The 27,901-nt window shown below is 43.2% G+C and overlaps 1 protein-coding gene across 3 annotated transcripts; it reads right to left on the bottom strand.

The window, feature by feature from the left end:
- Positions 1-660: 660 nt before the first annotated feature.
- On the bottom strand, positions 661-27,433 carry LOC135673871 (ras-related protein RHN1-like). 3 transcript variants are annotated; one of them, XM_065183265.1, is made up of 8 exons: positions 27,284-27,433; positions 27,130-27,207; positions 26,855-27,022; positions 26,709-26,757; positions 26,553-26,650; positions 1,991-2,084; positions 1,390-1,490; positions 661-909 (listed from the first exon to the last, which is right to left on the bottom strand). In XM_065183265.1, exons 1-7 carry the CDS (start codon positions 27,320-27,322, stop codon positions 1,390-1,392), a joined length of 627 nt encoding a protein of 208 aa, XP_065039337.1. In that variant the 5' UTR covers positions 27,323-27,433; the 3' UTR covers positions 661-909. The 3 variants fall into 3 exon arrangements, with proteins under 3 accessions (XP_065039337.1, XP_065039338.1, XP_065039339.1); XM_065183266.1 differs by having other exon boundaries at positions 26,553-26,626; XM_065183267.1 differs by lacking the exons at positions 661-909; positions 1,390-1,490; positions 1,991-2,084 and adding an exon at positions 24,349-25,414.
- Positions 27,434-27,901: the final 468 nt, after the last annotated feature.

Here is a 27,901-nt window from a genome sequence, read left to right as displayed (position 1 = left end):
TTTTCTCCTAGCTTTTGTTTAGAAATATACTTACAAAAAAGAGGAGTTTGCTTTTGATACTCATTTAACATTGAGTCCTTCGTGATTAGATTTATCTTTTTTAACTTTTAACATCAAATTACTTATAGTTCCTTTAGGAATCCAAACTATTTTTAAGAAAGCATGTGTTAATATAATGATATAATTTAACTTTAGGAAGAATATGTAGTGTGAATCCTGTTAGCTTTTGATGAATGTTATAACTCATGAAGCCAATTCCTTCGTTTCTCGATACATAACCTTAATTAGCAAAAAATATATTTAGTAACTTATTTTAAATTTTTCATAGTAATATTTTTTTCTATTTTAGAGATCACATCAAATTCATTAATGAGAGAGACATGATTCTTTTTATAACAAAATTATACTTTTTATTTATCCTTTTAAGTTCATCATATAAATCACAGTAACAATTGAATGGGTATCAAATTGATTGCAAGTAGGTTAGGTTGCCCGTATCAATTTGTTTATCGAGCACTGCTTCTCACAAATTGGTCCTGAAAATTTTTATCAAGGCTGGCACTAATTTTTTAAGAACGTTAACTCTAAAAATGACAACTTGCAGATGTATTTACAGGAACGTTAACTTTCAGCATCATGACAGTTCTGGAAAACATAAAATGTACTAAGAATATCAATTTATCGATTAGCTCCGTTTAGCATCAACGACAATATTCAACAGAACATTTACCTATAGGTATAGATTAAGTACACAATAGGACATTTACAGGGTGAACCCCAACGTGACCCAATAAAGGAGGCTGCAGAAACCCGTGACACTTGTTAGCTTTAAATCCTTCAGCACACAAACTAATTACCCATGACGCTTCTAATTATTGAACCCTCTCGATGCGCTTTGACAGCACTAGCCTGTCAGATGAGAGTAAATTCAGGTGAAACACAAGAAAATAGACAGCGAGTCGAAATACAAGTTGACAACAGACCATATAATAGCACCAACTCAAATGTTTCTCTTTTAATTGCTAGGAGCAAAAAGGCTAGAGAGAACAGACACAAATGGGTAACTCGAGAAATTGCCAACTCTGACAAAGTAATTCAAAATAATTTCTCTAGCAGATAGTTTTACCGTGGCAGCAGCATAGGTCTAAAAACATGGAGAATCAGAGTAAACGTGATTGATATATATTTGCAAAACATTTCTGTAAAAGAATTTATGACTGTCCCCATTACCTTCTTGACCATATAAATAGATTCCATATATTTGAGATACACAGCGAGAAACCTTTTCCAAGTAGTTTCTTGCTTATCATAATGCCTATTATAGCCACTGCTTTTAATAACACTCAAAGACAAATACACAAGACGATGATCGTATAAGCTTGACTTTACCTAAGAGCAGCATGATGAAGCTTGTGATCTTTCAGCTGGTCTATTTGCAAGATCAATTCCTGCTGGCTGTTGGGCTGGTTGAGCACGAGGTAATCTTCTAGCTGCTTACACAAGAAATTAAATGAAGGCACGACGCATTTTAAAAATTTAAAAGAATGAGCAAAGATCCATAGATCAGAAAGTTCTGGAAGTAAGAAAACATATTATCAGTGATAAGTGTTCTAAATCGAAAATTATAACATCTGACCAAAAATTTCAACAAATACCACATAAGAATCTAGAATATAACCATTAAACAGTTGCTGCATGTAGTCGCTACAAGGAAAAAAAGGGCAAAGTGATTAGGCTTTCAACAGAAACATTATTTACAGAATACCCTTTGTGAATGAGAAATGGATTATAAGATCCACAAACCGAGCAATAATGTTTCATTAATAATTACTTGTTGACCTGGGATTTCTAAGATGATACATTGTCAAAATATGAAAGAATAGCAGCAATATCATTGAGGTAGTCAACAAATAAGGATTAGATGACCACTTCAATTGCAGTAAATAGATCAGAAAATCTAGATAGCAAAACACAAAGTCGAAGTATGTACCTATTTCATAAAATATGTCATTCACATTGATGGCTGTTTTAGCGGAAGTTTCCAGAAAGAAAAGACCATTCTCCTCAGCATATGTACGTGCTTCCTGTAAGGTTAACGTTAGGAAACTGCACCAGATAATTCTCTACTCTTTAAAATAAAGGTACATGAGATGGAATAAAACATGTGAAATGCATTCCACAGGTTATTCAATAAATCAAATGCAGGAAAGTTCTTCCAGAATCATTATTTTATTTACTTAAACTATGCAACAGTAATTACAAGATGTTACCAACAATGATTCCACAAACACAAAAATAACATGTCAGATTTATTTCCAAAGCTGCTACCTAATGCGAAATGATATTATATGGGTGGTCATCATATTCCAACTAATTAATAATGCAACCACATTATCCCATAGCATAAGAATAGTCAATAACAATAGTCATCCCACATATTATTATACCTATAAAATGCAATGAAGTTCAATTTGTCCCATGCATGTGATCATCAACCTTTAGCTCCTGTTTGGTACGGGAATTAGAAATCTTACTTTAACTCCAAATGTTCCAAGTGGGAATCTACGTTCAAACAAAATCCTTATTTTATGCTGACTACATTTTTGATCCAGGTTGGGATTTCCAAATTCCAACCTATTTTTGTGTTTGGTTGCAGGTTCCGATGCATATATTTTGTTAGCATAGGTGGAAAAGCTTTTCCAACAAAATCAGATCGTCTTTCTTATCTTTCTGGATCTCAAACTTGCCCAATTCTAGTACTAAATAACCGTAGTGCTTGTGGGACTCATGTATTAGCTTGTTGCAACAGATACAATCCTTATTGGAAGCAGTAACAAATAGGGCTCCCATGGTTGAGGTAGGTGGCTGGAGGGGTGATTGTGGTCATGAGGAATGGTGGAGGGGCTGCAAACAAAGGGCTAATGAGAGTAATTACTCTCAAGTAGCAATTATTACCTGACAATTTGGCAAGCAAACAGTTAATTGGAGGGGTGATTGTGGTCATGAGAAATGGTGGAAGGACTACAGTGGACAATGGGCTGATGAGAGTAACTACTCTCAAGTAGCAACTATTACATTACAATTTGGCAAGCAAACAGTTCACTTGCATGTAGAAATGCATGCTTGAGGAATTAAATTGCAACTCCAGAAGTTTCAAGTGGGAATCTATTTTCAAACAAAATTCTCATTTAATGCTTAACAACATTTTAATGCAGGTTGTGATCAGGGACAATCCAGGACAGTTCAAGCCAAGCTCCACTTCGGCCCAATTGGAGTTTCAGTCGGACTCCAATTCGATCCTGATCAAACCAAACAAAGACCAAGGCCAATCTCAAATTAAAAGACCATATTCTAGTTAGCTCAAGCCTCACTAAAATTCGGCTCAAAAAAGGACTCTCCAAGTTCTAACTGTATTAGGACTCTCCAAATCCTAACCTAATTAAGATGATAGGACCCTAGCAGGGTTGGGTCCTACTCAACCAAGAAGCAGCTAATAAAACCCTGTGAGATTGTAATAAACTCCACCTAGCCGCCTCTATCCTATAAAGAAGAGTGGCTATGGTTTATATTTGGGCCTTTGGGCTTCCTAGCCGTCGCCCCTTTTTATTAGGCTGGTTGGTTAGGGTTGAGGGCAAAAGGGGTAACTCACTTAGGAAGTAGCCCCTATGGCTAGAGTTTAGAGCCCTATATAAGCATGTAACCTCTATCTCTTTGAGAATAAGATCTATCTACAATTGCAGTCATTTGGCCGACTTCTAGGAGGGTGGAACCCCTATAACGTTCCAAGGAGTGATCTCCCTCAAAGATCAATCTACATAGAATTCCTCTGGGGTTCTATCATCTGGTATCAGAGCAACGATCTTGCTGCTTTTGCTGCCATCCCTGCTGCCCACCACCAGCCAAGCAATTCCCACAATTGCTCTTGACGTCGTCATCTCCACCGTCATCTTCTGCTGTAGATCAAATCAATCTACTACTGTTACCTCCAATTGCATCATAGATCTAGTATTCTCCTATCACCAATACCTTTTGCTGCTGCAATTTTCCATTCAAAATACCAAGAAGAAGTCTTCTTATCTATCCCGTGTTATGAATTCCTTTCGTCGTAAAAGTTATCATCTTTGCAAACAAAGGATTGCTGCAGAAAATTTCAGCCACATATTGTTGCATTTAACCGATCTATTTGCAATCCTTTTTGAACGAAATTTCTTATACGCTTCATAGATCATCTTAGCTTTCATCTAAGATTGATATATTGAGGAATTCATCTCTAAAAATGTTTTTGTGTTGCTGCAAATTTTCGTCGCAAACCGCTGGAATTTTTCGACGAGAATTCTGCTATCGCAACTTGCACCAATTTCCTCGATGTTATACTGCCAAAATTTTCTTGATTAAATTTGTCATTATTGTTGTTATCTAAACCGAGATTTTGCTGTCAAATTCCCTCCTCAAATCTCTCGGTTTTTGCTATTAATTTCGTCGAGAAACCACTGTTTCTTAAACGACAATTCTGCTCTTACAAGACAACACCTATCTGCAGCAACTTCCACCAATTTCTATCTACTACCTTCATCCACTACCATCACAGCCCTAAAACTCCACCAAACCACACCCTCAAACCGCACTCAAAACAGCCACAAAACAAGCCTAAACTACAGCCTACATCTACAATCCACCAACCCTTTCGACCACCACTTCTCTCAACCAATGCATGCCTTCAACTCGACAATAAAAGAGATATCTTAACAGTACATATTTGGAGGCATATACTATGGCATCAGAGGAGGCAATCAATGCTAAATTCGAAGCCTTCGAGATACGAATGGAGAATAAGATTCGAACTCTCTTTACCGAACACAGTTTGGGCCGACTACCAAGCCCGAAGAAATCACATCAAGGAGAGAGCTCTGACCAATCACACCAAGCCCGAAGAGATGACTTCCAAGAGAGGAGAGGCTCTATGACCAATCCCTACTATCCACGCATGAGGGTGGACTTCCCTAGATAGGAAGAAGGAGACCCGATTGGTTGGATCTCGGGCGCGGAGCGATATATTCGGTACCACAAAACCGCAGACGCATCTATGGTGGAAATTATAGCTATACATCTTGAAAGGGATGCCATATAATGGTTTGATTGGTTTAAACACACTCATGGAGTCCTCTCATAGCGACAATTCAAAGAAGGACTACTGATCCATTTCGGACCAACCGATTACAAGAACATTGACGGACAACTAGCAAAGATCCGATAAACCTCCACCATTCTGGAGTCCCAAATCAGGTTTGAAAGGTTATCTAATAAAACTCGTGATTGGTCTGAAAAACAACTATTGGGGACCTTTATTGAGGGCTTCAAGTCGGAGATCCGGGAGAAGTTAAAGCGCGACAACCATACACGCTTATGGCAGCCATCTCTTTCGCATGACTTCAAGAGGAGTGATTGAACCATGAAGCCCGGAGGACTAGGGTTGCTCCCTGACCAATAATACCAAAGCCCTCAGCCCCCCCACTGTCAGTCGAGCCCCTATACCAAAAAGGTTGACAAAAGAATAACTTCGGGAGCGATCTACGAAGGGGTTATATTGGCATTGCGACGAGCCGTGGAGTCGCGAGCATCGCTATAAAAAAGGGAGGCTTCTTGTGATTGAACCAGTAGAAGAAGAGGTCATTGAACATCCAGAAGAGAGCCTTGAACATGAAGAAGAAGAGGCGGAAGAAGAGCCACAGCCGACCGACTTTATGGTACACGTGCTAGCCGACTACTCAAACCCGCAAACGATGAAAGTTTGAGGCCTTATCAAACAACAACCGATCATTGTTCTCATCGACACGGGCAGCACTAATAACTTCCTAAACAGTAAGGTTGCTGCTCGGATGGCGCTCCACATCGAAGGTTGCAGCAAGTTCGACGTAAAGGTCGCCGACGACAGAATCATAAAATGCAACCAAAAATGCCTGTAGGTGAAACTATTACTGCAAGACCAAGAAATTATCACCGACTTCTTCCTCCTACTAATTGATTACTATGAGGTCGAGTTTGGCATAGATTGGCTGACTACGTTAGATGATGTCTCTTGAAACTTTTCCAAATTAATTATGAAATTCTACTGCAAAGACAAACAGATCATCCTACGCGGGAAGCGCGGAAGCAATGTAACCACCGTTTCGACCTAACGAATTGTCACGAACGATCGTCGCGCCCCCGCAACAACTCCGTTCGACGAACCGTTCGTCGCTCTCATCTACATGTACAGCTACTTCGCAGCATATTTCGTCTTGGTTTTGAGTCATTTTGCTTGTAAAAATGTAAGTTCGAACAAGTTGCAGCGCTACAAAGCGACCGCTCACCGAACCGAGCAAAACAACCCCAAAACAGCTCCGTTTTTGTGTGCCACGGGCTGTTTTTTGCAATCCGCTTCCGCTCACAAAACGTCAACCATCTCAGCCCCTTGGAACCACCCGGGTGGCACAAGGCTGGATAGGGCTTCGGTATAGTGTCGGGCGTTGAACAATCTTTCGCAAGTTCGCACGTTACCTTAACGGGAACTTGTTGTCGCGCTAGGCACCCGGTGAGTAGCTGTTTGTGGACTTGCAACTGTTCGTTCAACCTTCTAAAGTCCTTGTTTTCCCCCTCTCCCTCTTTTCTCTTGTGCACGCAAGGTGCTCGCTGAATTGCTTGTAAAGCTTCCCCTTTTTGCGAGACGTCGGGACTTGTCCATCGCTCGTTCTTCGAACTAATCAACTTTCTCTTTTTACAGGTCCTTCGGGACCTGCGAGAGGTTGCAAGTGGGCTGATTTTTGCGGACGCAAATCGCATAGGCGAAGCGCGACTTAGGCAACGCAAGCTAAGTTCGCGTCTTTGCCGCAAGGGTGCCTCGCGACTTAGGCAACGCAAGCTAAGTTCATGTCTTTGCCACAAGGGTGCCTCACGCCTTAGGCAATTCCAGCTAAGGCCGTGACATTGTGGTATTAGAGCGGGCAAGCACTTCGAGCGAGCAGCGAAGGAACTTCGCAACTTTGCCAGGGCAAAGCATCGTGGCGAATCAAGTAAGACGGGGCAAGCCGGACCCTTGCCCCAAGCAGTCGCAGGTGGGCTGCATGTGCACACTCGCTCTCAAGCTGTTGGAGCCGCTCAAGAGGAGCGCGGCAGTGAACATGATGAGCGAGAAGTTGGCTACTCTCCGCGAGCGGAGGAGGCACAATCTGGAGCGCCAACCGGGAAAAAGAGTCACAAGGAAAGACTCACAACGGTGGAAACCCGCTTGGATGTTCTTGAAGCGAGCTTGGAGGAACTCTACCATGGCCAACAAAGGCTTGTTGGGGTAGAGAGCTTGAAAAAAGAAGCAGAGTCTAGGATCGACAAGGTTGAGGCCCTAGTCGACCGATTGTCAGATGACAGCAAAGACTCCGTACAACACTTGCAAGAAGTTATAGCGGAACTCACTTCAAGGGTGACCATACTCACAAGAGCACTAAATGCGGGAGGAAGCAACACCCGCGTTGCGCCGCCACAAAACTTGAGGGCACCCGAGCCTCATGGTTATGGAGGGGCCAGAGATGCCAAAGAGCTCGAGAATTTTTTATTCAACATGGAACAATACTTTCGAGCTACGAGGCCTGATTTTGAAGAAACCAAAGTTTCTATAGCAACCATGTATCTGAACGGAGATGCAAAACTTTGGTGGAGAACCCGTTGGGAGGAGAACCAACAAGGTCGGTGTCGAGTTGACACATGGGAGGAATTGAAGCGGGAGTTGAGAACTCAGTTCCTACCAGAGAACACCGAGTTCGTCGCAAGAATGAAGTTGAGACAACTCCGCCAAAATACTTCCATCTGAGACTGCGTGAAGCAATTTTCTACGCTAATGCTGGACATCCAAGACATGTCCGAGAAGGATAAGCTGTTCAGCTTCCTTGATAGTTTGAAACCATAGGCGCAACAAGAACTACATCGAAGGAATGTAACCGATTTGATCGGGGCAATTGCTGCCGCAGAAAGGCTCACCGACTTCGTTTCCTTCGAAGACCCGGGAAGAAAGAAACAATCTTCAAGCAATCGCCCTCCAAAATATTCTCGAGGGAAGGAGCTCGGGGGCGAACAAAAGAAGAAGAGTTCCCACAAAGGGCCAAGCCCGAAAGGCAAGGCCCCGAAACCTAGCGGATGCTTCTTGTGCGGAGGGTCGCACATGGTGAGGGAGTGCCCACAAAAACAGGCACTCAATGCTTTAACAGCTTCCATTCACCCTCCTAAATCGGACAAGGGCAAGGCTGTCGCTCTTAGTTCGAGTAGTTCTAAAGCCAGTAGTGACGATGAGGAGTCGCAAGGATCCCGGATGGGAGCGATGCGTTTGTTGAACACCATGCGGGGTCAACTGGGGGAGAACACGAAGACAAAGCTACAAAAAAAAGGAAGTGGTGAGCTGATGTGCGTAGACATCAAGCTAAATTGCCAAACAACCCATGCAATGGTGGACATGGGTGCTACCCACAACTTCATTGCCGATCGAGAAGCAAAGCGACTTGGGTTAATCGTGGAGAAGAGCCCAAGTCGAATGAAGGTGGTGAATTCGGAGGACAGGTGAATCTTTGGGTTGGCAAAGGGAGTTCCCATTAAGATCGGAACATGGAGCGGGAACACCAATATGATGGCGGTGCCACTAGACGACTTCAAAGTGATTCTTGGAATGGAGTTCATGCACGCGGCGAAGTTGGTGCCAATGCCGTTCCTAAACTCCTTGTGTATGATGGGAGGTGACGACCCCTGCGTGGTTCTCGTCTCTCGGAGAGGAACCAAGGAACCCCAACATATATCAGCACTGCAACTGAAGAAAGGGGCACGAAAAAGTGAATTAACATTCGTGACTGCTATGAAGCTAGAGCCACTCGACAAAAAGGCCATTCAAGAACCTACTGCGGTGGCAAACGTTTTGAAAGAGTTCAATGACGTTATGCCACCCGAGTTACCAAAGACTCTTCCACCACGCAGAGGCGTGGATCACAACATCGAGTTGGAGCCAGGAGTGAAGCCTCCAGCGAAACCACCCTACCGCATGCCCCCGCCAGAGTTGGCAGAACTCAGGAAGCAGTTAGGTGAACTGCTAAGCGATGGTCTCATCCGTAGCTCTAAAGCACCATTCGGAGCTCCAGTTCTCTTCCAGAAGAAACAAGATGGGAGCTTCCGACTATGCGTCCATTACCGAGCCCTCAACAAAGTGACAGTGAAGAACAAGTATCCCATCCCGCTCATCACGAACTTGTTCGACCAGTTGGGCAAAGCCAAGTATTTCTCAAAACTTGACCTTAGGTCGGGGTATTGGCAAGTGCGCATTGCTGAAGGCGATGAAATGAAGACTACCTGTGTGACCAGGTATGGAGCGTTTGAGTTCTTGGTGATGCCTTTCGGCTTAACCAATGCTCCGGCCATGTTCTGCACGCTCATGAATCAGCTATTTAAGGAGTATTTGGATAAGTTTGTGGTCGTCTACTTGGACGATATCGTCATCTACAGTCAAACACTTGAGGAGCATATCAAGCACCTTCGGACAATTTTCAAGGTTCTCAGGGAGAACACTTAGTTCGTGAAAAGGGAGAAATGCTACTTTGCCCAAACAAAGATCTAATTCTTGGGGTATCGAATCGATTATGGTTCTATTCGGATGGACAAATCAAAAGTGCAAGCGGTTGCAGAATGACGAACTCCAAAGAAGGTGCCAGAGTTGAGATCCTTCCTTGGTTTCGTCAACTACTATCGACCCTTCATAGCGGGGTATTCGAAGCGTGCAACTCCACTAACGGAGTTGCTGAAGGAGCAACCTTGGAAGTGGTTTGACAAATGTGAAATAGCATTCCAAGATCTGAAGGTTGCTGTTCTGGAAGAACCGGTGCTCAAATTGCCAGGCTATGGAGAGCCTTTTGAAGTCCATACAGATGCTTCAGACTTTACTATTGGGGGAGTACTCATGCAGGAGGGTCATCCAATGGCCTACAAGAGCCGCAAGCTCAACGAAACCTAGCGACGATATCCAATGCACGAAAAGGAGATGATAGCGATGATCCATTGTCTATGAGTTTGGCGACACTACCTTCTCGGATCGCGATTTGTGCTGAGGACAGACAACATCGCTCTGAGCTATTTCCAAACGCAGAAGAAACTTTCCCTAAAGAAAACACGATGACAGGACTTCCTGACTGAATTTGATATGGCAATGAAGTACAAGCCTGGAAAGGCAAATGTCGTGGCCGATGCATTGAGTCGGAAAGTGGAGCGCGTGAATGCTATACAATTGGAGGGTAGAGGCCAAGCAAGTCAATTGCACTCCAACTTCCTTTCTAGGATCAGGGATGGACTGTATAGTGACCCCGAGGCAGTTATCCTGATGCAACTCATCAAAGAAGGCAAGGCACGACGATTTTGGGTCCAGGAGGGACTCGTGTATACAAAAGGGAATAGGGTTTATGTTCCTCGAGTGGACAATTTGAGGCGTGAACTCTTAAGAGAGTGTCACGATTCTCTTTGGGTTGGACACCCAGGTATTCACCGAACGTTGGCTCTCGTGGAGAGGGCCTTCTACTGGCCGAATATGGGGACTGATGTGGAGGAATATGTTCGAACGTGCCTCACTTGCCAACAAGACAAGGCGGAGCAGCGGAAGCCGGTGGGACTTTTGGAGTCGTTGCCCATACCAGAAAGGTCGTGGGAGAGCATTTCTTTGGACTTCATATCAAGCTTGCCACTAGTAGGGAGACTCGAATCGATACTCGTAGTAGTCGATCGATTTTCAAAGTATGCAACTTTCATTGCTGCTCCCCTACACTGTTCAGCAAAGGAGGCGGCCAAGCTGATGATGAAGGATGTTGTGAAGTATTGGGGAGTCCCGCACAATATCATCAGTGATCGAGATGCTCGGTTCCTTAGACGATTCTAGACCGAGCTATTCAAATTGTTGGGATCCAAGTTATACTTCTCCACAAGCCTCCACCCCAAACGGATGGCCAAACCGAGAAGATAAACTCGCTCCTAGAGCAATATCTTCGGCACTACGTGAGTGCCAACCAACGAGATTGGGTGAAGTTGTTGGACATTGGCCAATTCTCCTACAACTTGCAGCGGAGCTCTGCGTCCAACAAGAGCCCCTTCGAGATCATTACAGGACAACAACCGTCAACTCCTCACACCATGGCAATCGGGTATACTGGGAGTAGTCCGTCAGCCTACCACTTCGCAAAGGAGTGGCACCGAAATACAGATATTGCGCGGGCTTACTTGGAGAAGGCAGCAAAAAGGATGAAGAAGTGGGCAGACTTGAGAAGGCGACCGCAAGAGTTCAAGGTCGGCGATTTGGTGTTGGTAAAGCTCCAACCAGCATCACTCCAATTCTTTAGGAACAAAGTCCACAAAGGATTGGTGCACAAGTATGAAGGGCCCTTCCCAATTATCAGCAGGGTAGGCAACGTCTCCTATAAGTTGCAGCTGCAGGCGTGGTTCAAAATTCACAACGTTCTTCACGCCAGCAACCTAAAAGCCTACCACTCGGATATGCAAGATGCTTCCCGAAGTGTTCCAACACGGCTACCCCCCACCAGAGTCTCCTACGAAAAGCGAGTTGAAACTATTTTAGCGGATCGCAAGATAAAGCTACCCAATGAAGCTGAGCAGACCGAGTACCTGGTAAAGTGGCGAAAGCTTCCCCGAACTGAAGCTAGTTGGGAGCTCGAAGACGCCTTGCGACATGAAGAAACAATTATCAACAACTACCAACAAGCGTCGACGAGGGCGTCGACAGTTTAAGTGGGGGAGAATGTCACGAATGGTCGTCGCGCACCCACAACAACTTCGTTCAACGAACCGTTCATCGCTCTCATCTACATATACAGCTGCTTGGCAGCATGTTTTGTTTTGGTTTTGAGTCATTTTGCTTGTAAAAATGTAAGTTCGAACAAGTTGCAGCGCTACAAAGCGACCGCTCACTGAACCGAGCAAAACAGCCCCAAAACAACCCAAAACAGCTCCGTTTTCGTGTGTCACGAGCTGCTTTCTGCAGTCCGTTTCCGCTCACAAAAAGTCAGCCATCTTAGCCCCTTGGAACCACCCAAGTGGCACAAGGCTGGATGGGGCTTCGGTATAGTGTCGGGCATTGAACAATCTTTCGCATGTTCGCACGTTACCTTGATGGGAACTTGTTATCACGCCCGGCACCCAGTGAGCAGCTATTTGTGGACTTGCAGCTGTTCGTTCAACCTTCTAACGTCCTTGTTTTCCCACTCTCCCTCTTTTCTCTTGTGCACGCAAGGTGCTCGCTGAATTGCTTGTAAAGCTTCCCCTTTTCGCGAGACGTCGAGACTTGTCCGTCGCTCGTTCTTCGAACTAATCAACTTTCTCTTTTTACAGGTCCTTCGGGACTTGCGAGAGGTTACAAGTGGGCTGATCTTTACGGACGCAAATCGCAAGAGCGAAGCTAAGTTCGCGTCTTTGCCGCAATGGTGCCTCGCGACTTAGGTAACGCAAGCTAAGTTCGCATCTTTGCCGCAAGGGTGCCTCACGCCTTTAGGCAATTCCAACTAAGGTTGTGACATAATGGAGAAAGTTTTACACAAGGTAAATGGTGGCTTTTTAATGCATCTCCAATAGCAACCAAAGGGGAAGAAAATAGACATTGAAGATCAAAATATTGCCCAATTGCTTGTTGAATTTGCCGACATTTTTGTTGAGTCGTGCGGTCTTCCTCCTACTCGGCAGTATGACCATCGAATTCCAATCCTTCCGGGCAAGCCACCAACGAACACTCGGTTGTACCGTTATCCTCACCTCCAGAAGGATGAAATTGAAAAGATTGTAAAGGAGATGCTTGAAACAGGGGTGATTCGTCCAAGTTGCAGCCCCTATTCTTCACCGGTGCTAATTGTACGTAAGAAAGATGGAACTTAGCGAATGTGCATCAACCAAGGTTCGTCGTACCGTACCGTACCGACGTTTCGACCCGGGCTCGGTACGGTACGGTACCGATGTACCGGGCGGTACATCAGGGCATACTGAGCGGTACACCCTGGTGTACCGAATAATTTTATATTTTTTTTCATACTGTAGCACTATAGCGGTACCGATAACCTGTCGGACCGCCCGGTACCGGTAAAAGGAGCTCGAGTCTTCACGAAGTTGGACCTTCGATCCGGTTACCACCAAATTCGGGTATGTGAAGACGACATTCCAAAAACTGCATTCCACACGCATAACAGCCATTACAAATTCTTAGTAATGCCTTTTGGGCTCACTAATGCTCTTTCAACCTTCCAAAGTCTCATGAGCGATATTTTTCGGAGCTTTCTTTATAGATTTATGCTGGTATTTTTTGATGATATTCTTATTTACAGCCCTTCTCTTAAGACTCACTTTTAGTATTTACAGGTTGTTTTGACGTTCCTTCGAGAGAATATCCTTTTTGTTACGCAGCCAAAGTGCAGCTTTCTCCAGCAAAAAGTAGAGTACCTTGGACACATAATATCAGAAGGAGTGGCGGTAGACCCAACAAAAATTGAACCAATGCATGGCTAGCCGAAACCTACAAACGTGAAATTACTGTGTGGGTTCCTTCGACTAACGGGCTACTACCGAAAATTTGTGAAGGACTATGGGAAGATCAGTGCACCCCTCACTACTCTACTGAAAAAAGACGTCTTCCAATGGTCGGACAAAGCCTCTACTGCCTTCGACAAACTTAAGGTAGCCATGACGATGACGTCGGTGCTAGCGCTACCAGATTTCAACCGACCCTTCATCATTGAGGCTGACGCATCTGGAGTCAGAATTAGAGTCATTCTCTTGCAAGATGGTCGACCACTCGCATACACCAGCAAGGCATTGTCTCCCTCCCATCAAAACATGTCAATATATGATAAGGAGATGATTGCCATTGTGCACACAGTAACGAGGTGGAGACCCTGCCTGATCGGCCGACGATTTCAAATTAAAACCAACCATAGAAGCCTCAAGTACTTTTTGGAACAGAAGATATCATCCCCTGAGCAACAAAAATGGGTAACCAAACTTCTAGAATTTGATTATGAAATTATTTACAAAAAGAGGAAAGAAAACGTTATTGCAGATACACTCTCACGGCTACTTGAGCAAGCTAAATTTTCAGCCATCTCCCTTCCTACCACCAGCTTCCTCGAGGACATTAGGGAAGAATGGAAGAAGGATCCAGAGATCAGCAACATCATAAAAATTTGGAGGAGGATCCAAGCGCAATAGCCCACTACACTTGGGATTCGAGGGATCTACGCTACAAAGGTCGCATTGTGCTTATACCTAACTCCCTTTGCATCAAAATCATCCTACATAAAATGCACTCCACACCTTCAGCAGGGCACTCCGGATTCCTGAGAACCTACAAAAGAGTGAAGCAAATTTTTTATTGGAAGGGGATGAAAAAAATTATTTCTGAATATGTGGCACAATGTGATGTATGTCAACAGTACAAGAGTGAAACAGTTGCAAGTCCAGGGAAGCTACAACCATGGTATGCAATTTCGAATGGTACCGGCCGATACAGGCGATACGTACCGGTCCGACGACATACCGGTACGCGGACCGCCCGCTACCGGAAGGAATGTGCTACAGTGCTACAGTGTTATACTATAGCAGTGCTACAGAAAGAGGAAGAAATATTTAAAATCGCTCGGTAACAGTGATACAGTGCTCCAACGGTCAATTAAAATTGACCGTTGGAGCCCTTTCTCATAGTATTTAAATCTTCTTCTCCCCTATTTCACTCTATTACATTCTTATACTCTCTTAAACTATCTCAAACTCTTTTTTTCTCACATTTGTGCTCTCCTAAACTCTACAAAACAACGATTTGTGAATTGTATCGAGACTAATTTAGGAATATTAAGAGGAAGGACTTTCTAATCAAGAGGTATGTTTCAATAAGAACAATCCATAATGGACTGAAATACGAACCTTGCACAAGATATTCTTCAAAGCCCGAAAAAGATATGTGATACTATTCTTACTTAATTTACATTGATTTTGCTAAACTTATGCTATTACTATATTTATTTCTAACTTAAAAACTCTATCATAACGTTTTTTTTTTATTTTCAGGTATTTTCAGAGAGTTTTACACCTAAATTAGGTGTACCGCTCAGTACGTCCTAGCGTACCGCTCGATACACGATACCGTACCATACCGAGCCAACCTCGAAACACCGGTACGGTACGATATTGCATACCTTGGCTACAACCACTACCCATACCGGACTCGGTATGGACTGACATCTCCATGGACTTTATCGAAGGGCTGCCACCTTCTAAAGGTAAAAGCACAATTCTCATGGTGGTTGATCGACTTACGAAATATACTTATTTTTGTGCTGTACGAAATCCCTACAGTGCTACTAGTATTGCCCAGATTTTCATAAAAAATATTATTAAACTACATGGGATGCCAAGGTCCATTGTAAGTGATGATCTTCACCAGTAAATTTTGGACCGATGTATTTCAGTTACGGGGCACCAAACTCAAGATGAGCACAGCATGTCATCCACAAACTAACGGCCAAACAGAGGTGGTGAACAGGTGTTTAGAGACGTACCTTCGGTGTTTCGCTAGTGACTAGCCAAAAGAGTGGGCGAAATGGCTTCCTTGGGTCGAATGGTAGTATAATACTACATATCATTCATCTACAAAATGTGCCCCTTACGAAGCACTGTATGGTCGGCCGGCCCCTGTAATTCCAAAGTATGTAACTAGCTCGGCCAAGGTAGATCAGGTCGACCAAGAATTGATTGACAGGGTCAAACTCCTACAACTGCTAAAGGATAATCTCTCTACCACTCAAGCCAGAATGAAGTAGTAAGCCGACACACGACGAAGCGAAAGAGATTTTCAGTAGGAGATTGGGTTTATTTTCGCCTACAGCCATACAAGCAACTCTCCATCAACACACGAGCCTCCATAAAGCTATCCCCACGTTTTTATGGGCCCTATCAGATCACAGAGCGTATTGGAGTCGTGACATACAGACTTAAATTGCCTAAGGATACCAAAATTCACCTTGTCTTCTACATGTCATGCTTGAAGCCCAAGTTTGGAGAACACGAGTCACCCCAGATCCAACTGCCCAACACCACTGATGATGGAGATATTCAAGCCCAACCATAAGCCATTCTCGACCGCAGAATCGTGATGCATCGCCGACGTCCCTCTACTGAAGTACTAGTGCATTAAAATAATTTACCACTTGAAGACGTCACATAGGAATCACATGAGGAGCTAAAGACCCGGTTCCCTGAGTTCATGGAACCTTAACCTTGAGAACAAGATTGATTTGGAGAGGGCGGGCTTGATAGGACCTTAGCAGGGTTAGGTCCTACTCAACCAAGAAGCAACTAATAAAACCCTGTGAGATTGTAATAAACCCCACCTCGCCACCTCTATCCTATAAAGAAGAGTGGCTAGGGTTTATATTTGGGCCTTTGGGCTTCCTAACTGCCGCCCCCTTTTATTGGGCTGGTTGGTTAGGGTTGAGGGCAAAAGGGGTAACTCACTTAGGAAGCAGCCCCTAGGGCTAGGGTTTGGAGCCCTATATAAGTATGTAGCCTCCATCTCTTTGAGAATAAGATCTATCTATAATTGCAGCCATTTGGCCGACTTCTAGGAGGGTGGAACCCCTATAGCGTTCCAAGGAGTGATCTCCCTCAAAGATCAATTTACATAGAATTCCTCTGGGGTTCTATCATAAGACTCCACCCCCCTACCTCAGCTCTAAAAAAGGGAGGAGAGCCTTATCTAAAGCATCCCCAAAACAATCCAAGTCATGCCCCCTCTTAGGTGCTTAGCCGGCCCTAAGCTGAGAAGTGAGGATAGAAGAGAAAAAGAAGAAATGACAACAGTAGCGAGTCGCTCCGATCGGTTCCTGACTTACGACTCGCCGGCCCAGTTCATTGCCCGAGTCGCTCCAGATCGGTTCCTGACTTACGGCTCGCTGGCCCAGTTCATCACTCGAGTCGCTCCAAATCGATTCCCGACTCGCGACTTGCTGGCTCAGTTCATTGCCCGAGTCGCTCCAGATTGGTTCCTGACTTGCGACTCGCTGGCCCAGTTCATTGCCCGAGTCGCTCCAGATCGGTTCCTGACTTGCGACTCGTCGGCCCGGTTCATTGCCCGAGTCGCTCCAGATCAGTTCCCGACTTGCGGCTCGCTGGCCCAGTTCATTGCCTGAGTCGCTCCAGATCGATTCCCGACTTGCGACTCGCCAGCCTAGTTCATCGCCCGAGTCGCTCCAGATCGATTCCCGACTTGCGACTCGCCGGCCCAATTCATCGCCCGAGTCGCTCCAGATCGGTTCCCGACTTGCGACTCGCCGGCCCAGCTCTTCGACCGAATCACTCAATACCGATCCCCGACTCACGACTCGTCGGCGCCAAGCCTGAGCCCAAGATCAGTTACTCGGCCTACGGTGCCAATCTCTAACTCGAATCACACTGCTTGGTCCTCTGACCAACGACCTACCAATATTGCCCTGCCAAGGCGCCGCCCAGAACTGCCCCACGACGAGCCGATCTAACTTCCTCGCAAGCAATCCACATCAACGGCGTTCCGACCCAGGCGCGCCTCTCGCCCTCTCGAAGACCCCACGGCACGCCTCGATGGGGGGGGGGGGGGGGGGGGGGAGAAGTGATAAGGTATATTTTGGGTCTACGCCGCGTCAAGAGCGATGCCACATAGCGCTACAGTCAGGAGAACCCCCACACGTCGAGCCAGAGACCGTATCAAGGCGTGGCTCGATACATCCCGTCCCGGAAAGCTCGGGACAGCGCCGCATGGCGCCGTTCCGCGCATCCTGGAGCAGCGACCGCACAAAGGTATCGCCTCATCTCCCGAGGATCGATCGCTACGCCCACGTATGACCGACCCTCATACAGTTGCATAAAAGCACCTGGCCGGTATCCGGCCAGGGGAGGAAAAAAACTCCAACCCGCCACTGACTTGATCGTTAGAGGGACCAAAGTCGGGAAACATCCGACGACGGTCTTTTTTGCAGGAAAGCTGTCATCGCAGGCTAGAAGGTGTTGATCAGACCCCCACTGCCGACGCTCAAAGTGGTGTTCGATCGATCTCGAAACCCAGCTCAACCGACCAGAGACTCCCGACATTGCCCTGTGGACCAGGCCGTGCTGACTCTATCAGCCACGGCGCATCAATCCATCAAAGTGTCCATATCCACCATCACACGGTTTGTTCGTCCATTGAGCTTAATGTCCATATATATAGCAGCTCCCTACTCCCTACTTTGTGTTGCTTTGCATTGAATTGCTCCCTCACTTGACCCCGCAATGCATTCAACAAACACATTAAAAAATCATCACTATTAGATTCTGAGTTGCTATAACTAAGGGTGATAGCCTTGCCATTGTCCGATTTTGTAGGATAGATTATTGTTGTTAGTGCATTGAGTGCCTGCTCCTGAGGAGACTCTCTCACCATATGTAACCCTCCGCAAAAAAAGCATTCGCAAATCTTCGAGGCTTTGCGTTTGAACTCGGCTCCTTTTGTGAACTCTTCCTCTTCTGTTCAATTGCAATCTCTTTCATTCTGAAATACTTACATAGTCGATTTCCCGAAAATCTCTTCTTTTCCTCGACTCCTCTGAGGAAACTAAGTCGGTGAGCCTTTCTACAACTATCATTGCCCCAACTAAATATTGGCATTTCGTCGATGCAATTCCTATTATGCACATGGATTTAGGCCATCAAGGAATTTAAACAGTTTGTCTTTCTTGGACGTATCTTGTATGTCTTGTTGAGAACTACGTCACGTAATCCCGGATGGAAGTGTTTTGGCAGAGTTGTCTTAGCTTCCATCGCATGACGAACTCAGTGTTCTCATGTAGGAACTAAGTTCATAACTCTCGCTTCAATTCTTTCCACGTATCCACCTGACATCGACCTTATTGGATCTCTTCTCATCAAGCCACCAAAGTTTTATATCCTCAATTAAATACATGGTTACTATCAACATTGTGGTTTCTTCAGAATCGGGCCTCGTTGCCCGAAACTACTACTCCATATCAAATAGAAAATTCTCAAGTTCCTTTTCATCCCTACCACCCCTGTAGTAGTACGGCTCGTGTACTCTCAAGTTTTGTTGCAGAGCGATACGAGTGTTGTTCCCTCCCACGTGAAGAGCTCTCGTGAACATTGTGATCTTGCCATGAAATCCACCATGACTTCTTGTAAAAGTTGTATGGACTCTTGGTTATCTTTCGTTAGTCGATCAACTCGAGTGATACCGGGGAGGGTAAAAATGCAGAATGGATTTCGAAAGAACACCAATAGAATAGTTGTACAAATAGAAAATATCACTGAAGGCAATGAACGAACTCTTGAAGAAACTTCGATAAAACGAAAAATAGCTCACCACCAAGTTTAAAATCAAAAGGGATACAGAAAGATCACCACCCTAATGACAATAAACAAGGATACAGAACTGAAAGCAAAAGACTCACTACTCAAGGACACATCCAAGAGATACAGAGTTCAAAAGAGCACTCCAAGAGAGCTTCTGCCAATATTCTCAGTTTTCTAAAGTCTTTTCTAAGCCCTAAACCCCAAAATAAATACTAGTGCATGAAACAACCCTTCATGCATAGGAAATTTCGAAATTAAGTGCTTTACAGCGGCCAACCAACTCCATTAATGAATTCCTTAGCCATGAAGAAAAGCATCATGATACAGCTTTACAGCTGCCAACTAACTCTATTAATGTATTCCTTTGTGCTGGGAATATGCTGATGAGCTGTCTTATCTGAGTAGGCTGAGTTGAAGATTATGTAGCAATATTGTTGGCTGAAAAAAATATCATATTATCAGTATGATCCATATGAGCAGATTGTAGCAAATTAGACACTCCCGTGTCAATCTCCCCTGGTTGAAAAAGACTTGTCCTCAAGTTCTTGTTTGTTTCGTCATCATGATTATAAAAAGGACTTAAGTCAGCCACATTAAATGTTGGGGATACTCCGTAATCTTTAGGTAGCTCAATCTCATAAGCATTTTTTCCAATTCTCTTAAGCACCTTGAATGGACCATCAGCCTTAGGTTTCAGTTTTCCAAATTTTCCCGACGAAAACCTCTCCTTCCTTAGATGAATCCAAACCAAATCACCTGCATTAAACTCCAAAAGTTTTTTGTGTTTGTTAGCAGCTTACATGTACCTCTCGTTTTGTTTCTCAATGGTTGCTTTCACACCCTCATGTAGCTTCTTTATCTGCTTAGCTCTTTCATCAGCATCTCCACTAAATTGCTTTGTTGTAGAATGAGGGATTAAGTCCAAAGGACCAGCAGGATTAGCACCATAAACTACCTCAAAAGGACTCTTACCAAGACTATGATGCATAGAACGATTATAGGCAAACTCAATTTGTGGAAGAATGACATCCCATTGCTTAATATTCTTGCCAACATAGCTTCTAAGTAAATTTCCCAAGCTTCGGTTTGTTACCTCAGTTTGCCCATCGGTTTGTGGATGATGCGAGCTGCTGAAATTCAAAGAAGTACCCAGCTTCCTCCAAAGAGTTCTCCAAAAATGACTAACAAATTTTGAATCTCGATCAGACACCATAGTTCTTGGAATATCATGCAATTTAACAATCTCCTTAAAATATAAATCAGCAATATGAGATGCATCATTTGATTTATTGCATGGAACAAAGTGAGACATTTTTGAAAATCTGTCAACAACAACCATGATAGAATCCTTGTTCCTTTGAGTTCTTGGCAGTCCCAAAACGAAATCAATACTCACATCCTCCCATGAAGCATTTGGCACTGGCAATGGAGTGTACAAACCAGAATTTTGACTTCTTGTTTTTGCCAAATGACACATTCGGCATTGCTTCACATGTCTATCCACATCTCTGAACATTTTAGGCCAGTAAAAATTTGATTGAACAAGAGCTAGAGTCTTGTCCCTACCGAAATGTCCTCCCAAAACACCACCATGAGCTTCAGCTAGAATTATTTGTCTCAAAGAACAAGATGGAACACACAAAGCATTAGCTCGAAAAAGAAAACCATCAAAGATAGAAAATTGTTGAAAGGAACCTGATTTACAATTCTGCCATATCGAGCCAAAATCCACATCATTCTCATATAGATCTTTGAATGTTTCAAATCCAACCACTTTGACTTCTATTGCTGATAATAAAGAATGCTTTCTGCTCAATGCGTCAACAACTACATTTTGAACACCAGATTTGTGCTTGATTGTAAAGTTGTAAGATTGTAAGAACTCCACCCAAGCTGCATGCCTCTTGTTTAGCTTGTGCTGGTGATTAATGAACTTTAATGCCTCATGATCAGAATATAGAACAAATGGCTTGGCGAGAAGATATTGACTCCAATGAGACAAAGCTCGATAAATCGCATAAAACTCCTTATCATAAGTAGAGTATTTCTTTCTTGTATCATTCAGCTTTTCACTAAAAAATGCAATGGGCCTTCCGTCTTGACTCAAAACAGCACCAATTCCCACATTAGATGCATCACATTCAACTTCAAACACATTATCAAAATTTGGTAGAACTAAGATAGGAGCTTCAGTAACCTTTCTTTTCAAAAGCTCAAAAGCATCGTTAGCCTCACTAGTCCATTTGAATTAGCCACATTTCAGACATTCGGTGATTGGAGCGACAATAGAGCTAAAACCCTTGATAAATCTTCTGTAAAACGAAGTTAAGCCATGGAAACTCCTCACATCATGCAACGAAGCAGGTGTTGGCCAACTGAGAATAGCCTCTACCTTACTTTGATCCATCATGATTCCATTTTTTGAAACAACATACCCCAGAAACACCACACTAGAAGTAAAGAAATCACACTTCTTTAGATTAGCATAAAGCTTTTGATGCCTCAAAATAAGAAAGATCTCTTTCAGATGATTTATATGCTCCTCTTCGCTCTTGCTGTACACCAATATATCATCAAAATAAACTACAACAAATATTCCAATGCATGGCTTAAGTATGTGATTCATAAATCTCATGAAGGTGCTAGGAGCATTAGATAGCCCAAATGGCATAACCAACCATTCATATAAGCCTTCTCTAGTTTTAAATGTTGTTTTCCACTCATCTTCGGGCCTCATTCTTATTTGATGATAGCCACTCCTCAAATCAATTTTTGAGAAAATACAAGCACCACACAATTGATCAAGTAACTCATCTAACCTTGGAATAGGAAAGCGATAGTCCACTGTGATTTTGTTGATGGTGCGACTGTCCACGCACATTCTCCAAGAACCATCCTTCTTAGGCACTAACAAAGCAGGAACCGCACAAGGACTCATGCTCTCCCGGATTAACCCTTTTTTAACCAATTCATCAACTTGCCTTTGAAGTTCTTCATGCTCCTTGGGACTCATTCTATATGCTGTCTTATTAGGTAGAACAGCCCCAGGAATAAGATCAATGTGATGCTGGATATCTCTCAAGGGTGGAAGGCCATGTGGAATCTCTTCTGGTATAACATCTTCAAACTCTTCCAAGATTTGTTTCATGATTTCTGGTGTCTCCTTGTGTTGTTCATTTTCTTCTACTACTAGTAGAGTCATAACATGACCACCCTTGTCTAATTCATCTTTGCATTCACCATAGGACATAAAAGCGCTAACTTTCTTTTTTGGTGCACTGATTTCGGATGGTTGTAATGGAGCTAACATAATCTTCTTTTCATTCACCTTAAAAGAATAAGTATGTTTGTAGCCGTCATACAACACCCTTCTATCATAATGCTAAGGTCTTCCCAACAGCAAATGACAAGCATCCATAGGAGCAACATCACACCATACTTCATCTTTATAATACTTGCCAATAGAAAATGAAACTAAACATCTTTTAGTTACATTGATGTCATTTCCTTTTTGCAGCCAACATAACTGGTATGGATGCGGATGAGGGATGGTGTCCAACTTTAGCTTCTGTACTATCTCCAAAGATACCACATTCTCAAAGCTGCCGCTGTCGATGATTACCAAGCATACTTTGCCAAGAGAAGTGCATTTAGTGTGAAACACATTTTTTCTCACCCAACTTTCATCGTCGGCCACATATGACACTTGTAAACTACGTTGCAGTACAATAGACAAACCATGATCAGCATAAGTAATCTCTTCCTCATCATCATCGTATTTTGGTTCGTCATCAGTTTTATCTTCTCCTCCATCACTACGATCTTCAACCAAAGTTACAATCCTTCTATTTGGACAATCTGATGCGATATGCCCAAAACCATGACATTTGAAGCATTTTCGGCCACTTGGGGTAGAAGAATTAGGTGTTTTTTTGTTGCCAGCAGATTCTTCACCCTTTTCTTGTACCTTCGATATCACCTTGCTTTGGACAGTAGGCTTGGAACTTCCTCCTTTTGTGTAGCCTTCTTTTGAGCCATACCGAAAACTCTTTTCAAACTTCTGTTGCTTTTCAACTTTTAATGCCAGCTTGCTCACATCATTCAACGACCAATATGGCTGTAGCTGAACAACTTTAGCAATCTCATACTTCAGACCTCCCAAGTATCTTGCAATTGTTTGTTCTTCCGGTTCCACAAGTTCTCCTTTTAACATCAAATTATCAAATTCTGCAGTATACTCCTCCACACTAAGATCTTTTTGCTTGAAATCATGTATTTTGAGAAAGATCTCTTGCCTATAATTATGAGGTAAATATTTTCTCTTTAGCTCCCTTTTCATTTTCTCCCATGTAACGATCTTACTCTTCCCCTCACGTTCTCTTTGTTTCTTCAGATTTTCCCACCAAAAAGATGCATTCCGCTTGAGTTTGAGCGCCACAAGTTTGACCTTCTTTTGTTCTGGTGGTTCATGAAAATCGAAAATTCTTTCTACTATATTAAGCCAATCGATAAAGTCATCAACATTTATTTTACCTTCAAATTCTAGAATATCAAATCTGGGGTTATATTTATTCTGCCACTCGTCTTGGACTTCATTTCTTCTCCGACATCTTCTCGACTCCCTTGGAAGAGGTGTATCATCATCAAAAGTAAACTCTCGAGCTTCATTTTCATGTTGGTTATGTCTACTTTGAAGTTTGTCGATTATCTCATTTTTTTCTTGTAGGCTACACAGCAATTTTCGTAGCTGCAGCCTCAACGACTCAACGTCATCTTCGTGATCGCTACTTTCACCAACTACATCTTTTCCATTCCGCCTTGCCATGATCTCTAGCCTTTAGCTCTGATACCAAACTGATACCGGGGAGGGTAAAAATGCAGAATGGATTTCGAAAGAACACCAATAGAATAGTTGTACAGATAGAAAATATCACAGAAGGCAATGAATGAACTCTTGAAGAAACTTCGGTAAAACGAAAAATAGCTCACCACCAAGTTTAAAATCAAAAGGGATACAGAAAGATCACCACCCTAATGACAATAAACAAGGATACAGAACTGAAAGCAAAAGACTCACCACTCAAGGACACATCCAAGAGATACAGAGTTCAAAAGAGCACTCAAAGAGAGCTTCTGCTAATATTCTCAGTTTTCTAAAGTCTTTTCTAAGCCCTAAACCCCAAAATAAATACTAGTGCATGAAACAACCCTTCATGCATAGGAAATTTCGAAATTAAGTGCTTTACAGCTGCCAACCAACTCCATTAATGAACTCCTTAGCCATGAAGAAAAGCATCATGATACAGCTTTACAGCTGCCAACCAACTCCATTAATGTATTCCTTTGTGCTGAGAATATGCTGATGAGCTGTCATATCTGAGTAGGCTGAGTTGAAGATTATGTAGCAATATTGTTGGCTGAAAAAAATATCATATTATCAGTATGATCCATATGAGCAGATTGTAGCAAATTAGACACTCCCGTGTCAATCCAAGATTTTGCCTCTTGCAAAATCTTTCGTTAGTCGATCAACTCGAGACTCCATTATGTCAATCCAAGATTTTGCCTCTTGCAAATTATCTACCCAAGAAGTCGTTGTTGGCCTTGGTAGAGTTCCTCCAAGCTTGTTTCGAGGACATCGAGGCGGGTTTCCGCTATTGCAAAACTCTCCTTATGGTCCTTTTCTTTTCCCACCATCGGCATTTCGAATTGCGCTTTCTCTACTCGTGGAAAATTGCCAACTTCTTGGTCACCATTTTAGCAATCATGCTCCTCATAAGCGACTCCAACAGCTTAAGAGCATGTTTACACTTACAATCCCCCAATGGCCACTTTAGGAAGTTGCCCCCTTAGTAGTCTTACTAGATTCGCCATGGCGAGTGTGTGAACTTTTGTTGTTTGCTCGAATCGCTTGCCTACTCCGATACCAAATGTCACAAACTTAACTAGAATTGCCCAAGTCGTGATGCACCCTTGTGATATCTGTCTGCAAAGGGTCAACCTAGAAGGAATAAAGTGGATTAGATTTCAAGAAAATGAACGACGAACAAATCCCAAACATCTCGTGGAAAGGTATAGCAAACAAGCAATTCAACAAACACTTAGAGTACAAAGAGAGAAGGAGAAAGGGAAACTAAGGACTTTAAAAGGGTAAAAGACAACCACAAGTCCATAAACGACTACTCAAATGGGTATTGGGTATAAGGCAAGTCTACGCACACTGCATACAAGCTTGTTTATCCAAACAGAGCCCAACACTATCCGAAAGCCCCATCTAATGCTATGTCATCTAGGTGGTTCCAATGGGCTGAGATTGCCGATGTTTTGCACCACATAGCAGCCAGCCTTGAGAAAACAGGCCGCAACATATGAAAACGAGATAGTTTTGGACCAATTTGCCTAGCGAGCAATCATCGTGCAGCCTTGCAAACTATCTATGCTTACAAAAAAACAAGAAAAACATACAAAAAGAAAGCAAAACATTGTGTCAAACAAATACAAGCAAACATAAGCAACGAATGATCCATTGACGAAGGTGTTATGGGCACATGACAGTCGTTCGTGACAATATGGTACGTCAAGTACCGACCAATATATACTAATATGCCCATGGACTGATACAACTGGTCAACACAATACAGTGGTCCTTGATACACATTACACATTTGTAAATTATTGACCGTCAATGTGCATAAAATTATGAAGAAAAATAAAAGATCAGTGAAGATTTCAGATAAGGAAGATACTCAAATTTTTCAACCTTTTTATGGCAGTGTAAGCAATGGTTGCAACAAAAAGGGCCTTGGCCTTGAATTTATAAAAGAAAAGAACAAACCACACGATCATGGGGCTGCTGCTCTAGCAGGAAGAAAGATACTCCTAAAACTAAGGCAGGACAAAGAATTGCCAGAACATATACAATTAGCTAGTCACTTGCAAATTTTTCCCAGTATACCTTGGCAAAAACTTATAAGCTAAAAGTATAAAATTATCCTAGTTTCCATGTCCATTTTCTTGTATCTGTCATATATTAAAGCAGAACTTCAGTTCTTTTTCTATTACTGACCTTTGATTCTGCATTCCAAAAAGAAAACCGAAGAAATGAATCTAAATCAGAACTTATCAGGCACAGGAGTTACCTCAGTTGTCACCTTTCTTTTATCCTCCAAATCACATTTATTTCCTGCAAGAGCTCTCACCATATTTGGATTACCTAATATTGTCGCGTCCCTATTAGCTAACAAATCATAAATATAATCAAATTCCAAAGGTAACGTAATCCAATATAAATCCACCTTGTTTTTGCAGCTCTTGCACCCACTTTTTTGCTCTCTCAAATGATTCCTTACATAGAAATATAATAGTTCAGTAAAAAAGGGTAAGGAAATAATGATTTTTATGCATCGGGCACGTGTAAGCACGGCAAAGGAGTGCGACTCACCGAGCTAGAGATATCATATACGATGATCGCCGCCGCGGCTCCTCTGTAGTACATGGGAGCCAAGCTGTGATATCTCTCCTGCCCGGCCGTGTCCCAAATCTCAAACTTCACCGTGGCATCACCCACCGCCAACATCTGCGAGAAGAATGCCGCGCCAATAGTGGACTCCTGCGATCAAACCAAGAAAATCAACCCAAAAACCCTTGCTTTTCCCGGAACCGCACCGTAATCGAGCCAGAATCTCGAAGGAACGGACAATCTGGAGGAACGGGAACCTGGAACTCGAGGAACTGCCCCTTGACGAACCGAAGAACGAGGCTGGACTTCCCCGCGCCCATATCACCTAACAGGACCTGGGATTTCGAGAAGGGAGAATCTTAGATCGAAGAATTCGTTATGCAGGAGAAATGACAGGAGGAGTTGACTCACGAGCTTGGCGTTGATGCTGCTGTTCCCGGTCGTCGCCATGGAATCCGATTGCGATCAGAGAAGGCGACGAGGACGGTAACGTGAAGTTTCGATCGATCGAGTTCTTCTTCGCCTCGATTACTTGCGAGGCAAAATTGCATAGATCTCCTGGGGGTAAATTTTAAACTTTACCCCTTTAAACTTTAATTTAACATATATGTCCCTGTAAAGCAACGAACCGACGTGGCGAAGAAACCACCATAACTGGTTTTTACCAAAAATAAAGTCTACTAAGATGTCATGCTTCATATGGGCAAAGAAACAGTAACACTAAAGGAAAGCAACAGATTTATTTATCCTATCCTTTTTGTAATTTAATTATCTGTTTAATTATATTCACAAAATCAATATAAGATAACGAAAAAAACTCGATTGCGTTAGGAGGACCTGTGATACACATAATGATATGGTCTGATCCACGGTGGATCTTTCTCAGTATTTCCTTAATGATTGTTGAATCGATTTTAATTTGTAACCAGGTTGAAGCTATTATTATTGATTGCAAATTACAATCTCATCTTTACCGGTTTCACACCGTAAATTAAATTTATTATATGCATGGAGTTTAAGAGTAATGCT

The sequence above is a fragment of the Musa acuminata genome, chromosome BXJ1-5, assembly GCF_036884655.1.
Source record: "Musa acuminata AAA Group cultivar baxijiao chromosome BXJ1-5, Cavendish_Baxijiao_AAA, whole genome shotgun sequence".
Classification (NCBI taxonomy): Eukaryota; Viridiplantae; Streptophyta; class Magnoliopsida; order Zingiberales; family Musaceae; genus Musa; species Musa acuminata.
This window is presented reverse-complemented; position numbering and strand designations above follow the sequence as displayed.

What these genes read in the sequence shown, in the direction of transcription:
- LOC135673871 (XM_065183265.1), bottom strand. Translation starts at nt 27,322, where the DNA reads ATGGCGACGACCGGGAACAGCAGCATCAACGCCAAGCTC. An exon ending in GGCAGTTCCTCGAGTTCCAG is followed by an intron (nt 27,023 to 27,129) that starts GTTCCCGTTCCT and finishes GTTTGATCGCAG; the next exon opens with GAGTCCACTATTGGCGCGGC. An exon ending in TATATGATATCTCTAGCTCG is followed by an intron (nt 26,758 to 26,854) that starts GTGAGTCGCACT and finishes TTTCTATGTAAG; the next exon opens with GAATCATTTGAGAGAGCAAA.